General features: G+C 31.4%; 1 protein-coding gene across 1 annotated transcript in view; it reads right to left on the minus strand.

Moving 5' to 3' along the window:
- Nucleotides 1-16,152, minus strand: part of LOC132951962 (protein Skeletor, isoforms B/C) — a 102,788-nt gene that overhangs the window by 81,511 nt on the left and 5,125 nt on the right. The window contains exon 2 of the mRNA XM_061024043.1: nucleotides 6,432-6,632. Within this exon, the coding sequence (XP_060880026.1) occupies nucleotides 6,432-6,549 (118 nt within the window). The 5' untranslated portion in view covers nucleotides 6,550-6,632. The remainder of the gene's footprint in view (nucleotides 1-6,431; nucleotides 6,633-16,152) is intronic.

Genomic DNA, 16,152 nt, shown 5'->3' on the forward strand with positions numbered 1-16,152 from the left:
AATACCACTAAGTATATTGTATATAATATAATCTAAGTCACATACTATATACCAAATATGGTACATTTTGCATAATAGGCCATCACCCACTCGGCCACCCCGTGCGCACGCCTATGATTATTAGAGGGGTTGTGCGCCGGCGTGAGTTATTATTGTCAAAATCATCCACTCGCGGTGAACTAAATATTTCACTTATTCAGAAAGTAGTTATTATATTACTAATATTACTACTTATGTTCGGGAGGATGCTTGTGTCATTGTGACCTTGGACAAACTACTATTTGTTAAAAATACATTTTGGATGATCGGAAAAATCTGTTTTTTTATGGGTCAGAATGGGAAGTTTATGTAATAAAACGGAACATTTTATTTTGTTTTTAAATTTAAAGAGTACAGGTGCATCACTCATATATTTTATCGTACGTGATAATACATAATAATGTATTATGCTCGGTTGGCTACGTAAAAAAAATAATAATATATATTATACTTGTCCTTCTATAGTTATACAACTCATACAACAACAAAAATACAATTGCAGAGCTTGAAATGGGAAAAACATTTTGTCCGATAAAAATATACTATTTTTAGATTATATTTGCGTTAAGCCGAGCCGTCAGACGACACATCGTTTGAGCTGCGGCTGTGCAGGACAATGACAAGACAAGATATGACAGATGGGCTGCGACGAGATTGCCAACTTTTGTTAAGTTGATAAGTCGCTTTTAGAAAACAATTGTATTGAAAGTGTAATGAAGTACGAGGAAGAACACGATTTATTTTGAATACGATTATTTTTGTGTTGTAGGTATGTTTATCTTACAAAAAAAAAAAAATAATAACAATAATATAAAAGCTTATAATATTATTATACGTCTTAAGATGAATTTAAAATTTTTGTTGACAGAAAATATTTAATATGTCATCTCCAACATTTTGAAACTAATTATTTTACGTAGAAGGCAAAATAAACTTTGACCACCCATATTATTATACACTATACATTATACATCTATACATTTATAGTATTAACTTGAGTATCAAAACATAATGTACTAGAGTAAAAATTGAGAAATTTAATTTATTAATTTTTAAAAATGATAACAATTTTTACCATTAATATTATGTTCTTAATTTTTTTTTACTTCATTTAAGTATACCAACTATCTACACAAAAACTTCAAAAACACCACAACATCTACCGTTTAAATGTGGAGGTTGTGTAAAAAAACATCGTAATTTATGCGCGCAAATACTTTAAAAAGACGAAAGACGGTCCATACTCTCTATACAACAATATATTATTATAACGTCTCAAGGGTCTATGGTCTGCTGCCCAACCACAATAACGGAGCTACCCGCTCGTTTATAGTACAACATTTACGCCTCAAACTAAAAAAAAATATACAAAAAACCAAAACACAGGTTCTGATTCTGAGTTGCGGTCGCACACCGTGGGGTGTGTTTGTATTCGTATGAAAATGGTGATAAACCGCGATCGCGATCGACAATACGTGAAGATTCGATGTTTGTCTATAATTTATAAAAGAAACGATATTACCAAGAGTACCTCATACCAGGTAAATGTGGCGTATTAACGGTAGGCGGATAACCGCCACCGCCCCCTCCCCCGCACCCTTAAATCTTTGAGAATAATATTAATTTCATATGAAATGTATATTTTTTTTTTGATCAACAATAACGGAAAACTAAAATACATATACTGAACACCCCTCCTCCCTCCAAAAAATCCAGATCTAAGAACGCCATTGCCTAGTACCTAAACAAAATTACGATAGTCATAATCAACGCATCGACTACGTCTACCGCGGATACGATACCGTGGTTGTTATGCTGAAGTAGAGTAGGTAGGTATCGTGAACCGCTTTTGCAGGTATTGAAGAAGTGTCGTATACTCGTATTATATTATAATATTATTATTATGTACGAACACGTGAAGGATAAGCCGTGTTCGGTCAACGGACGAGAAACCGAAGAGTATAAAAACAAAAAAAAAATGACGTGTGCTCAATATGTTAAGCTCTTTGTCGCCGTCTGCTGCATGATAATTATGCGACACATACACCGACAGTGTGATATTAAATGCAAAACAGAAGTAAATATGATTCAGCTCGGTGACGTAGTTTTAAGTTTAATTATAAATCACTGGCTGGGTGTATAATAATTTCGTTAACGCCCGACACTTTGCTGGAACGGCACGCTAAGCGGTATGACGTTATCATTTACGGGCGAAAACTGTTTCAGATACCACGTGAAATATAGCGGGCATTTTCGGGTATTTTAAAACGTTTTTTTCTCTCTCTCTCTCTCTCTCTCTCTCGCTCGATGTCTCTCTCGTCGTTTCTGTTTCCATTTACTATTACTTTTTACTTTGTTTTTTGTTTTTTTTTTTTTTTTTGTCATTTATAATCTTATATTGTACGGCGATTATGCCTCAGCCCCTTCAAATAAGTTAATCAAGTTCCCCTTAGGACCTTCCCCCCACTCGAAGAATTGGCATCACACACGCTTCTTAACCTATCTATAACAACTGATCCTATTATTAAATACATGTAATATTTAATGTATTTCGTAAGTAAATTAAAATGTAATTAAAATAATGAATATACTTAAAAAATATATGTATTGAATAAAATATATTAATATACAAGATAATATTATAATATGTAATTAATAATAAGGCAAACATGTGTTTTAGCTTCTGAGAAGAGCAATTTATGTATAATAACAATCAAAAACGTCGCGTCGTATTTTTAACTAGAAATATTTATTATTATTATTATTTTAATATTTTAAAATTGTTTATTTCATTCAAAATCACATAAAATAACCGGTGACCTTAAAACTTCAAGGAAAGCATTTAAAGTTTTAAATTTATAAATGAGGCGATTTTTTTTTCACCGTCAATTTATTGTTGTCCTTAAAATATTGTCACAGTGATAACGTTAAGGTGCATACTTTTTGTCGTTAAGTTTTTTTTTCATAGACATACACAGATTGCTTTCCAGATGATACCTTTAATACATAAATATTGAATATTGAACTAATATTATAGTTTATTAGAGTTAAGAACACTCAAGTGCGCATTAGGAAAGCAAAGTACAGAATAGTGGTGTGAAAATTTCATGGGCACCCCTCAACCACGTCGGAACTCGACTTTTTATAAAATCTTTTATCACTCATAAAATGTAATAAACTATATCAGTTTGTCAATATTTAAAGTTTGAAAAACTTCGAGTATAAATACAAAATTAAATATTGGTATTAAAAAATATTTGAAAGTCATTCAAACATTAAATATATATTTGTGGTACGGTGCAAGAAAACTCTGCAATACCTTACATCATTTTTTATTTTTAATTCACCAAGTAATAGTTGTAATGTCAGCAAGAGTTAGATCACATGACATGTTTAATGTTTTGATCACTATTACGATATTGTATATAATGTATTACATCATTATTATTATTGTTATAAAAAATAACGGGAACTTTTAATAAAACCTTGCTCGGCCTATAATTATATTAAATAATGATTTGGCACCCGGGATGTATTTATAATACATAATATACTATGTAGGTTGTAATGTTGTATATGCAGATATCATAACATTACCTGGTTACCAATACTGGAAAGTTTACGCATACGTACAGTGTAATTCGCCAAGTATGGTCATCACCCTTTTGTCCTTTAATTATATGCATTTATTGATGTTTTATTGTATTAATTTTGTAATTTTTTTTCTTATTACCTACCATAATTTCAGATTTATTAGATATGTTACTGTTTATTTTAACGAACTACTTTTTTTTTTTTTAACAAACCCATCCTTTTTCTATAAGCTTATGGGTTTTTAGAATATGTTGATGTACCCAATCGAAATTTCTTAGTGATTAAACTAGTTTGAATAAAGGATAAAAATTATTTGTAATGATTTCACCTGAAATATAACAAACCTATTATATTTGAATATATAGTATTTACTTTTTATACACGGACAATTGAAAAAAAAATTATAAAATACTAAAATATTATTATTACTAACCATAATTGTATGAACGTCATAGCCTCCATATCTTTAAATCTGATATCGTTGATTATAAACCTTAGCATTTAAAAGAAACAACTGATTCAAATTTCTAATTATTTAAAAGAAAATTTAATTTTGAAAAAAATCGTTCAAAAATAAAATAAGTCTGTATCGCCATACTTCACAAGCTTTAAATGCGGTATGAGAAAATACGGTAGTGTTTGCAAATATTAAGGCCTTTGAGTATATTTTAATAAAAATCGTTAAGTCAGAATTCGAGTAGATTTATTTTTAACAAGACGTGAAAAACATAGGTGAGCATGCCGGGTTAATCACTCTGTGCAAATATTATATTATGGCTATTTATTTTAATTACATTTAAATACAAACGAGTGTCGCATGCGATAATATACCCTGTTGTTTTTGGAGACAATTATTGTTCGGCGCCGAAAAAAAAAATTCCAACACACACAATTATATTACTATATTGTGCGACGTAGATTCTGATTATTATTATACGCGTTCGTCCATAATTGGGGTTCAGTGTGTGCTGTGTGCTGCTGTCGAAAAGTTGAATAACGACCTAATAATATGCACACAATGGCCGTCCGCGGCAAACTTCTGTGCGCATTAAACACGAAAACACGTGTAGACGAAACTTTCCAGTTTGAACGCGTTCATCCCCGACGTAGGTATTTATTATCCATTCATATTATGCATTCATAATACATCTCGATCATTTCCCATTAAAGCACGCACTATATAGGTATTATTATTACTATTATAATATCGATCTGTTTATTTTGTGTAGTGTTACCATACGCGCTACTACGTACAGGTATATAGGTACCAAAAATCTCGGTTACCGTCCGGATGATAATAATCATCATAATGTAAAATTGCACAATAGTTGACTGAAGAGGTCCGTGCAAGAACAAGACAAATTAATTTTCATCAAATATCTGGTTTAGATAATATTTTATAAAGTAATAAAACTACGATAGTATATCTTTGTAAGGACGAGACGGATCGGACAACCTATGTAGGAAATATAACATATACTTGGAGCTGTCCGGTTTTTTAATTTCTGGCGAAAACCATTTAACTCCAAGAGAATATTAAAATGAATAAATTTAATGAATACTAAGTTCTGGTTAAACTACAAGATAGGTTTTGAAAAATGGAATCGTCTAGTTTTTGCACGGACCCTTTTTATTTTCAGACGTATTTTATGTGAATTATCCAGTTTAAGTTCAGCCACATCGCATACGATGCAAAAAGTACATATAAAATATACAATTAGGTTGGTGCACACTACATAATATTCTACATATATATATATTTATATAACAGTAGCGGATATTTTAAATGGGAGCAGGGGTCAGGGGTTATATTTAAAAAAATTATATGTATATGTAAGTATAGCCTATATAAATAAATATAATAAATATATCAAAATATTTTCTACATTTTATTTTATTTTATTTTATTTTTTTATTTTTATAATTTTTATACATCACGATCACGTATAGTAAAAAATACCAAGAAGGTTTAAACACCCTACACCCACGTGTATGCCACTGACCGATAAGTATATTATGTTTGCAATTTATAGCAGATATTAATATATTATATTATATTATATTGGTTTAGCGTTATAGCCACTTGGGTGAATTCAAATAGACGCGGATAAACTTTGCAGTGATTGCAGTGTTTTTTTAGATCTTCAAACTTTTATTTGGTCTGTAAACAATCGATAAACCCTACATAATTTCATCTCTGAAAACCTATGATATGAAATACATAAAACGTCCGGAAGTTTTAAATTTTTCAAATATTTATTATTTTTATATCCAACATATTTTATTTTTGAACGTCAATCTAGTTTAAAATGAGATTTTAGACTAGAAAAAAATAAAAAATAAAATATTTCATAAAAAAAAATTAATTTTGGAATAAATGAATCCAGTTAAAAGGGGAGTAAAAGGTATAACATGTACCTATGAATTTATTATATTGTATTAAGATTGAAACGACGTATTACAATAACGCATTCTAACAGCAAATTGAATTCAGCGTGGAAACGGTTTACTTCAGTTGAAGAGTATAACAACTTATATTCTTATTATTGGTCGAGAAAAACTGTTTAAAGTTTACCTAGGTACATATAATGATATACATTTCTGATTCATATAATGTTATGTTATTATCTTAATGATTAGATGATTTTTTGGACTAGCTTTTTCTGCACGACTACCGCCGTCACTATACTGACCATCGGTAAACACGTCTGACATTTAATAAATAGATAAAATTACAATACACATGGGAATGGTATGCACGCTACCTACGAGGAATGAATTGTTGTCAAAGGACTCACCTGAATGCAGGACTATAGTTGTGATACACAGGATGACGGCGGCGATATTATAATTCTTAACATTGTTGGCGTCGCGGGTGGCGAAAAACCGTTTCGTGGCCATCCGGACGACTGCCATTGCAGTTCCGTCGTCGTCGACAATGGTAACGGAAGTGTTGCAGCACACGCATGTATGGAGAACTAACCGGCTCTGGAATCACACTGAAAGCAAAGCATAAAACCACCGGTTTAATATTATTAAATTTTCATTTTTTTTTTTTTTTTTATCGCTGACACTTTTTATTATAACCGGATATCCGGCGATTTTTGGCACGCCACGATAACCGACCTGCAGAAGAAACCGAAATAGGTATCGTCGCATCATAAGATGACAATTTAAGGAATATATATTATAATATGTAATGTAATTTATTAACTTTTCAGTTTTGAAAACGCTCATTGCGGGAATGGTATATTATTATTATTGTACTGTACACCCCTAGATTCGTGTTTATAAAACGTTTTATTTATATTATTAATTGTACCTATAGTTAACTGCAGATTCGTGGGGAACAATAGTCATTTTTTAACGTTTATAAATATATTTAAATACCAACAAATAGTAGAACTCATGAGTCGTGATAATTTATAATGTATATGTATAGTTAGGAGTCCTAGGACTACATTTAATTATTACGTTTATGGGCCAATCAACCACGAGTATATTAATATGGTTAAACTGTTTACCTACTTATATAACTTCCAAAGCTTAAACGCAACGACCTATAAAATACCACCTCCCCAACCATCACCATTAATCATAAAATATAACTTGTAGTAAACAAGAAAAGACGCGGATGCGTTTAATGTCAGACAGGTTTATTGCAGTATAATATTCATCTCGAGCTCAACACATGTGTTTTTAAATTGATTTTTTTTTCGCCCTCCGTCATTCGATTGTTTTGTCTTCTTTTTTATTCGCACGTTTTGATTGAAATATTCATAATGGAGACACCCCAGCTAATATAATCAATAATATGCGCACTTAATATCTAAATTAATATGTTTGTCTTGACCTAATTACGCTGTACAATATTTCCAGACGCATCACTCGCACACTTGATAATACTACGACGACGATATTTTTTTCAACGATTTGCCTCACTTAAGTTTTGGATACGATTCATGAATATTCTACATAATGTATAATAATATATAAACATCTGATTTAATTTTTCTCAATAGTTTTTATTTTCGAAACTTTTATATATCATAGGTTGTGTTGGGACTTGGGAATATAAGATTTTAATTCAAATAAACGCAATAATTGTATGTAATATGTATATTATGATTGAGGATCAAAAACATTTATAGATATCGAAATCATATAATATTGTACAGTGTATTTTTCAAAGCATCAAAACATATTTGTCTTATCAAGTATTCTAATTTAATTATTTTTCCCAACCTATCTAAACATTCACGTTATTTCCATTCTATCTGCGTAAACTTTAAAGTTGTATAATATTATTATATTGTATTTATACTTTACAGTGGTATTATATTTTAATCTGTGATCAATTTCGTTTATTCTTTAGTGTCATTAATAGAACCAAGCAACAGACATCATCTCAAAAATAATTAGTTTGAGTGCCCTAATTTAATTTCCATTCGGTAAGCCATTCAAACGATTGTTAAGAGATAACTCGTTGTGATACGTCTGATGGGTAGGCAATTCTGGAATGTCAAAATGTCAATTAATTTTCCATTCGTCGTCCATATATTGACATTTATACTGTAATTTAGCTTAATTTAAACATAAAACTTTTAATCAATCGATAAACATTACCCAGTGAGATTTTTCAGTTCTATAATTATTATTATTTAAAGCTATTACGTTCACATTTCTGTCGAGTGTCGATATTAGTTATCACATCAATAATAATAATATTTTTTTGACGATTCAATTTATACATCACGAATGCTGCTATAAAAGTGATGGGAAGGATCACTAAAAATATTGAATCTAATTTGGTAAGAAGAGACGTGGAATTGAATACTAGAGTCGAGGAAGCTATTAATGTGAAATGAACAAAATCAAACATGTCGACCGCAAGACTGTGGGCAGAAAGTGAAGGAATATTTAACGATAGGCCACGAACAAGAGACCACGATCAATTTTCTATAAGTACTATGCATCATAAGTAAGGAATTTGTGTTCTGTATATGTTAGAGCCTTAATTTACCCGTTGCTAAATGTGGATGCTAAGCCACTACACCATATTCTAGTGCAGATCAGACAAGAGTAAAAGAAGAGAAACAACGAAAGAAAAACGAGCTGAGGTCAACATTTTCGAGAACCACTTTTATGAATCCTAAAATCGTATGAGCTTTACAAATAATTATCTTCATGTGATGCTCTAAACACAATGGCAGGGAATAAAAAATGTAGAGGGCCTTGAAGAAAAACGTGAAATAAAACAGGCTCAATTTGAAAGTTCAAAATGCGAGATGAATAAATATGGGAGTACATGAACTTGTACAAGTCATGACATAAAATGTAGCGAGATTGAATTATAAATTAAGGCGCTGGACCCAAGAGAAAAATATGTAAGTTAAAACTGAAGCAGGGGGCAGCTATTGAAATCGTACATTTTTTAATCAATTTTTTATTTAATTAGCAAATAGAAAAAGCTATACATTACAAATCTATTTGTTCATTGGATAGAGTAAAAGTAAAAGGAATTATATGTTATTTTATGAGGATATCTTATATTTTAAAACAAACAGAGTCAATTACCTATACGAATTGCTTCCTAATAGTTAAGTAGAATTGTAGCCAATCTATAGAAGTGGATAGCCTATTCTAACGTTATATTCATATTTATATGTAAAACTTAAATCATTTAACTTGAATATTTTTTTAAAAAAATATGAGTAAGTGTGCCATAAATGTAGGCTGTAGGGAGTATTTCTGCCACTTAAACTGTTAATTAATTTGGGAGGATTGTTTTTCAAAGTGATTTAAAGTAGGAAATATATTATATTGGGGTAGAATAAAGTACTAAGTATACTCTCTGCAGCAATCAAGATTCAAGAGTAGAGATCTGGAAAATGTGCGCAAATATTAAAGTTGAGTTTTCAAAATAATATTTCAAATAGTACTCTAAATAAATATCTGGGTTAAAATATATATATATATATAACGAAAACACAATGGCGTTCAAACAAAATCGTATTATACTTGTACGATATTATTTACAAAGTAACGCCCTTTAACTGAAAATCGTAGATTGATTGGAAATATAAAACAAAGCGTTTGTATAATAATAATATAATAGTATATTATATTAATATACAAAATCTAAGAGAGATGTGCTATTATGATGTGGCCGTCATTGATGATAAATAATAATGATAGTATTTTTATTTGATATATTTATAACGTACCTACCTACTAGTATTATGTCAGTCTTCCCGGCAATTTATCGACTCAGACATTAACGTGATGAAAAGTTTTTTTTTTACTTCTTAACTTTTTAACTTATCTACCAGTTTATGTGGCCATTAATAATACTTGGCATTTTACAGTTGATTTTAAGAATAACATTTCGAGACATTAAAATCATGTTTGTAACTGATATCTACAACTATATTATAACTAGGGTTCTGAATTTGAAATATTTTACTTGAAATTTTCCAATTGAAATATTTCAAAATTGAAAATTTCACTGTTCTTGAAATATTCCTATGAAATTATGAAAAATATTTTCTCTTCTTTTAAACATTTGGTTATAGATGATTAAAAATAATATATTGATTACACACTTAGAAATAAAAAGTAACATAATATTAATTTTGTTGATTTATTATTTCATATTTGTATATTCTATATATTATAGGTAGTGCCGAAAAATATTCCTAGCATTATTTTGAGAGTAAAAACATTTTTTTATGAGTTTTAAAATATTGTTGTATGCGGACCGTCAGTGATCCAAAAGATAATGGTTTGAAATAAAGTTGAAGTCAATTTCAACTAGTAAATAAAATAATAGTGTATATTTTCAGTAATTATTAGGTGTACAAAAGTCGTATATGTGTGTGTATGTGACTGAGTGATGTGATTATGTAAAGGTGCTCTTGACTATTTTATTTAATATTTAGATCATATTTTGTATATTGTAAAAGGTCACGATTCACGACTGTTTATAAGAGTGGTTTATGTCTGTATACATTGGGAATATAATCTAATATAATTATAATATAGTACAATATGCATTCGCAGAGCCATGGCCCTCAACAATATATTATGATGTTGAGTTGGTTTATGAGTTTGTAACTATTAAGATTTTAAAGGGCAATAATTAAAATTATTATATTATAGATTTGTTAAACAGCTTATAAATTATATGTAAATATGTTACATATTTTCTTTGTTTCATACAACAAACAAACTTTTAAAAATGTTCACTTGGAATTTGATAACTGTAAACTTTTAGATATAATAAAAGTTTTATTTTTATTTTTCATGGAAAAACCTATTTCACGGTTAACCTAACCTAACCGACCTATACGACGTCCTATTTTTTCTACTATCAATACCCACCCGCCCACCCATATTTTAGGCGTTGAGCAACACTTGGACATATGTTACGCACCACCGGTGCGGGATGTTCCGGGACAGTTTTTAAGTTTCGCGAGACTGTATATAGGTACGATTGTCGTTAACACCCGACGTGCTGCAATATTAGGTAAGTATATAATATTATAACAATATATTATATTATAATATTATACACTCGCGGGATACGTATTTTTGTTTTCCCCCATAAAATATTATTTTACGTCGTTATCGCATAAATCGCGCATAATGGTATATTTGAACTGGCGCTGCGAGCATATTATTATCGTTTCGATTTGCCGAGCGCGTACATTATTTTCCTCGTGCGACATGTATGATAAATACTCGAATATATATATATATATACCGAGTAAATATAATAATACGCATTTAACCTTAGCGCGTGGATATTCCATAGTACGGCTCTCGCGATCGTTCCGTTTTCAACGACTTTCTAATATCGTCAGATTAAAATATTTAAATACGTATTATGATGATAGTATATATATATTATTATCATATAGGGTGATTCAGCAGGAACGCTCACCCCATTTTTATCCTTTATAATGATGCACTTATTCAAACTCTGATTTTTGAACATCATTTTTTTCAAAATGTTTTTGTACCTAAATCGAAATTTGTATCCGAGTTCAATAAGTCTTATGTACAAATTATAATGATCCTTAACAATGGTTTTGTATAAATGAATATATAATTATATAACATTTGATCTGTTACGTCTTATTATACTCGAAGAATTTTTTAAAAATATAAAATTAAAGTCCAATAGAAACTCGATTAACCGTCACTCTCTGGTATCCGTAATCGTCCAAAAAAACGGCATATGCAACGCAGGTCTTACATCTACGTAAAATTCGGAACTTTGTCGCTCAAAAATCTTAAGCCTCGAAGAAACAAAAGAGAATGACGAATTAATTTGTTAAGTATGTAATACGTATGCTTGTATTTTTTATGTATGTATCTACACACGTTGACGTTGTAGAATACATAGGTACGTTTATGGCCGATTTTCTGTCAACCGTCTATTCGGTGAACCGTCATAGTCTCGATCCCGAGAGTGACGGTTAATCGAGTTTCTACTATAAAATAAACAAAAAATTTTGATTTTCAAATCATTATATTATAATAGTCCTCAGGCTAGATTGCTAATACATAGAAACTATAATCTTTTGAATAATTTCAATTTACATATTGTGATATCAGCATTTAAAAAAAAAATTATCTCCTTAACGATTTACAATAAAAAGAGTAGTACCCACTTATTTGAAAAAAAATAAAGTGTGTAAGGAAACTCCTCAAACGGCAAAAAAAATCAAAATATATGTCCTCAAGTGCACTTATAATTTCCAAAAATGAGCATTTAAATTTAATTCATAATCAAAGAAAAAAGGGGATCCGCATGCTTGGTTAATCACCCTGTATGCTGAAGATCTGTATAGGTTAGGTACCTAAATCATATTATGTACTCTCACACAGCTCATAACGTATATGCCTTGCACGGAGCGCTTTCATATTATTATTATAATCGGGTTATCTTTATTTTTGTAAAAATCGAAACACTCCTCATGCATCATCTTTAACAAATAAATATTATAATCGTTGTTATTATTTTTATTTTCTCGCCACGCATATTATAATAAAATAATAATAATAGTATAATATATGTGATAATTTCGTACACAAACACGTTCGTATGTTAAACGGTTTTTGAGTTTGAATCGTATATAAACTTTGTGGACGGGTGTGCGGTAAGGCGATAACGCATTCCTCTATCTCGTCGCTCCTTTCCACATCGCCAACCTTCCATGTACACGATCTTTAAACAACTATGACTTGTTGGAAATTGCATTGCATTTTACCGAACGATTTACGGCCGCAACCCGTGAAGACCATATTATCATAATATTATTATCGCGGCGATAATAATGCAAATTATGCGGCTCGTATTTTAATGGAAAAACAAATTTGAAAATAATATTATCCGCTCGAACGATGATAACGGTTTTATTTTTTCGCTCCAACGCTGCAGTGATATATTATTGTAATATTGCAGTACTTATATAGCCGTTTAAGTAATTATAGTTACTCTTCCCACAGATAATTAAATAATTTCCACTTTGTTCTTTAACTATATTATTATTATATGTGAAATGTGAATGTAGGACGAAATAGCGCTAAAGTTTTGACAGTTCAATTTCGCGTTCGAAAAATTATTTATCTAAATATTATATACAATAATAATAATAATATATGAAACGTAATACGCGCGTTTTCAACTGAATTACCGTTTATATTATAATGTTTATTATCTTTCGTACAATTCTCTGACGACTATTTAATCTTTAACTATCATTTTAAAATATAATTTATAAGTTATATGGGGAGACGAGAAGAGAGATTCCTTGCCAAGTTTAGTCGACGCAACAGTTTCGTTTGGAGAAATTATTTATCTTCGTCTTCGACGCCGTCGTCTCTCACAGAAACCAATTGTTGATGTGTTCGGTCGAAAAACACTTCTAAAATAATATTTCTAGTTTTTATGACGTCTTCATTGTTAACATTGACTACACGTCTTGGTGCAGCTGTTTTTCAACATAATATTTTACGTATATTGTGAATTTTCGAAGCGCGTACATTATTGATCCCTCTATAGACGGCACGCGCGATAATGATGTTATAACTTAGGTACTCGCGTACTTATAAGGGAGACTTTTCAGTAAGATTTTCTGTTGTGTGAAGAACCGACGAATAAGCGCGTTTTCCGCATAGTTTTAGCCGTTTGCTCAGTTGTTACATACAGATCAAAGAATGTACTTTTTTTACACTGAGCATTAACGATGGGTTTTTTATTTTTATGATACATAATATGTTATGTAAATTGTAATATCGTATTGTTGTGCTGCTATACACTAAGACTAAATACTAAAATTCATGTTTAAAAAATTCGTTGTAAATAATACTTTCATAAATAATACTCACAATAATAATTACACAATTAATCAGTAGTAACAAGTACCTAGTAAACATATTTATACTGTCAATGTGTATACATTTGAATCGAAAATAGAATTATATTAATTTACTAATGATGTTGCGCATCAATATCATTCATCTGTACACAGCGCGTGTATCTCTAATCTTTATTTAAGGTACCTTCAATATAATTAGGACGATTTTAAAAGTTTTTTTTTTTTTTTTTTAATGATTATTATTCGACGCGCTGCAGATCGTTTTCTTTTAGCGTGGGTAAAGAAGATGAACGATGTTTTCGACTTTGAAGAGCTCGGTGACTTGTGCGCGAGGAGTGAGGGGACGAAAACTTTTGTCCGCATTTAGGACCTTTTATGTATATATAATATATATATATTATTATACATAATATAAAGGGACAGAACGGTTCTGTTTTGAAAAATCAAAGCGACACGCCATGGACGGAGGAAAGCAAACGAGGTTTTGACATCCCTTCCCCTATCCACATTGACTGACGAGTAGTCCACGGGGGGGTGAGAGCCGAGAAAGAAACTTTGCGAGACGAATAATATATATATATATATATTATCGTTTATATTATTATAATGCAGGGACGGTAAAACGTTCGAATCAATTTGCTAATGGGGCGCGAACGTTAGCGGAGGAGCGATGACGTACGTATAAGGGGATTAACCGATGATATTATGATGACTACATATAAAATAATGTATATTATGTTTAGCTGATATGGTATATTATGCCTGGTTAACTTGGTAGTGTTACTGTATACCTATTATAACCATACAACTACATAATATTATTTATTATACTCTACTAGAAAATCAATGCAGTTGGTTACGCGGCGTGTGATTTCGACGGTATATTATAATAATGATATAATATACATAGTCTATAAAAAAAACTCTTATCCCACCGTGCCACATATTACACCCCCTCGGGCACACTTTGCCGCCGTCGAAGGCCCGACAACACTCGTGCAGCAGCCCGCCACCGCCTATCCGTTGGCATTACTATCATATATCCGCGGATATTTCACCGTGGTGACGAAAGGGTGTATATTTGGCTTCGATTAGGTGGGGGTGAGCCGCGAGGGGAAAAAACGTATTTCGCCAAATCGATTTTTACGCCCCACCGACCGATTTCGACAGTGCAATTCGACAATGCCCCCCGACCCCGCTCCACAGCCCCACACTCGCAGCTCCCTTAACCCTGCAGCAGCACCGAACCCCGGGCCGAGTCGGCAGAGATTTACTCTCTTTAGATACAATATAATATATATATATACATACATTTACTGGTACGTATATAGGTGTATATAATACAATTGGGCTCGCGGAATGACCCGGAGAGCTGCTCGCATTCCGGACCCCGCGATACGCGTGGCTCAAGTCTCGAAGCCAAAAATCCGATGGCCCGCGATATCGCCGCATACAGGATTCAATGGGTTTTCGCAAACCTAGACTTACGCGCGTATATGCCACGTATTATATACCTATATAATATATTATTATAGCCATCATATCGTCATACACGTGCAGTAAGTGTGTAACGCGTGGTCAGGAACACACACACACACACACACACACACACACATTTAGCACACTCTCGCACGATATATAATAATACGTTGGTACGAAAATATATTATATGAGGCGTAATTAAGCGTAAAAGTCGTGTGCGTTCGAGCATCTCGCTTTCCCTTCGTCTGTACACACACATATATATATATAGGTACAAACGGCCGTACAACAATATATAATAATATATTAACGTTCGACAACGTGCGACCAACTGTACATAACACGTACTATACACGTACTTACCCAATGCAGAACGCACCAATATAATGTACTGATAATTCGCGGTTGTCGAAAATAACGTGTTAGAAAACCAAACAATCTATACAGTGTTTCACGACTGATGGAGTGCGCGGACCACCGCGAAACCAAACGTTATAATAGACAGCAACAATAATATAATTAAAAAAAAAAAACACTATTAAGACGTCTCTTCGGATGGTTTTTACTATATTTTATGTACATATAATTTCAGTTCATTGTTACATATTATTATTATTATTATTATTATTATAGGTGTATACTAAATTAT

The sequence above is a fragment of the Metopolophium dirhodum genome, chromosome 9, assembly GCF_019925205.1.
Source record: "Metopolophium dirhodum isolate CAU chromosome 9, ASM1992520v1, whole genome shotgun sequence".
Lineage (NCBI taxonomy): Eukaryota > Metazoa > Arthropoda > Insecta > Hemiptera > Aphididae > Metopolophium > Metopolophium dirhodum.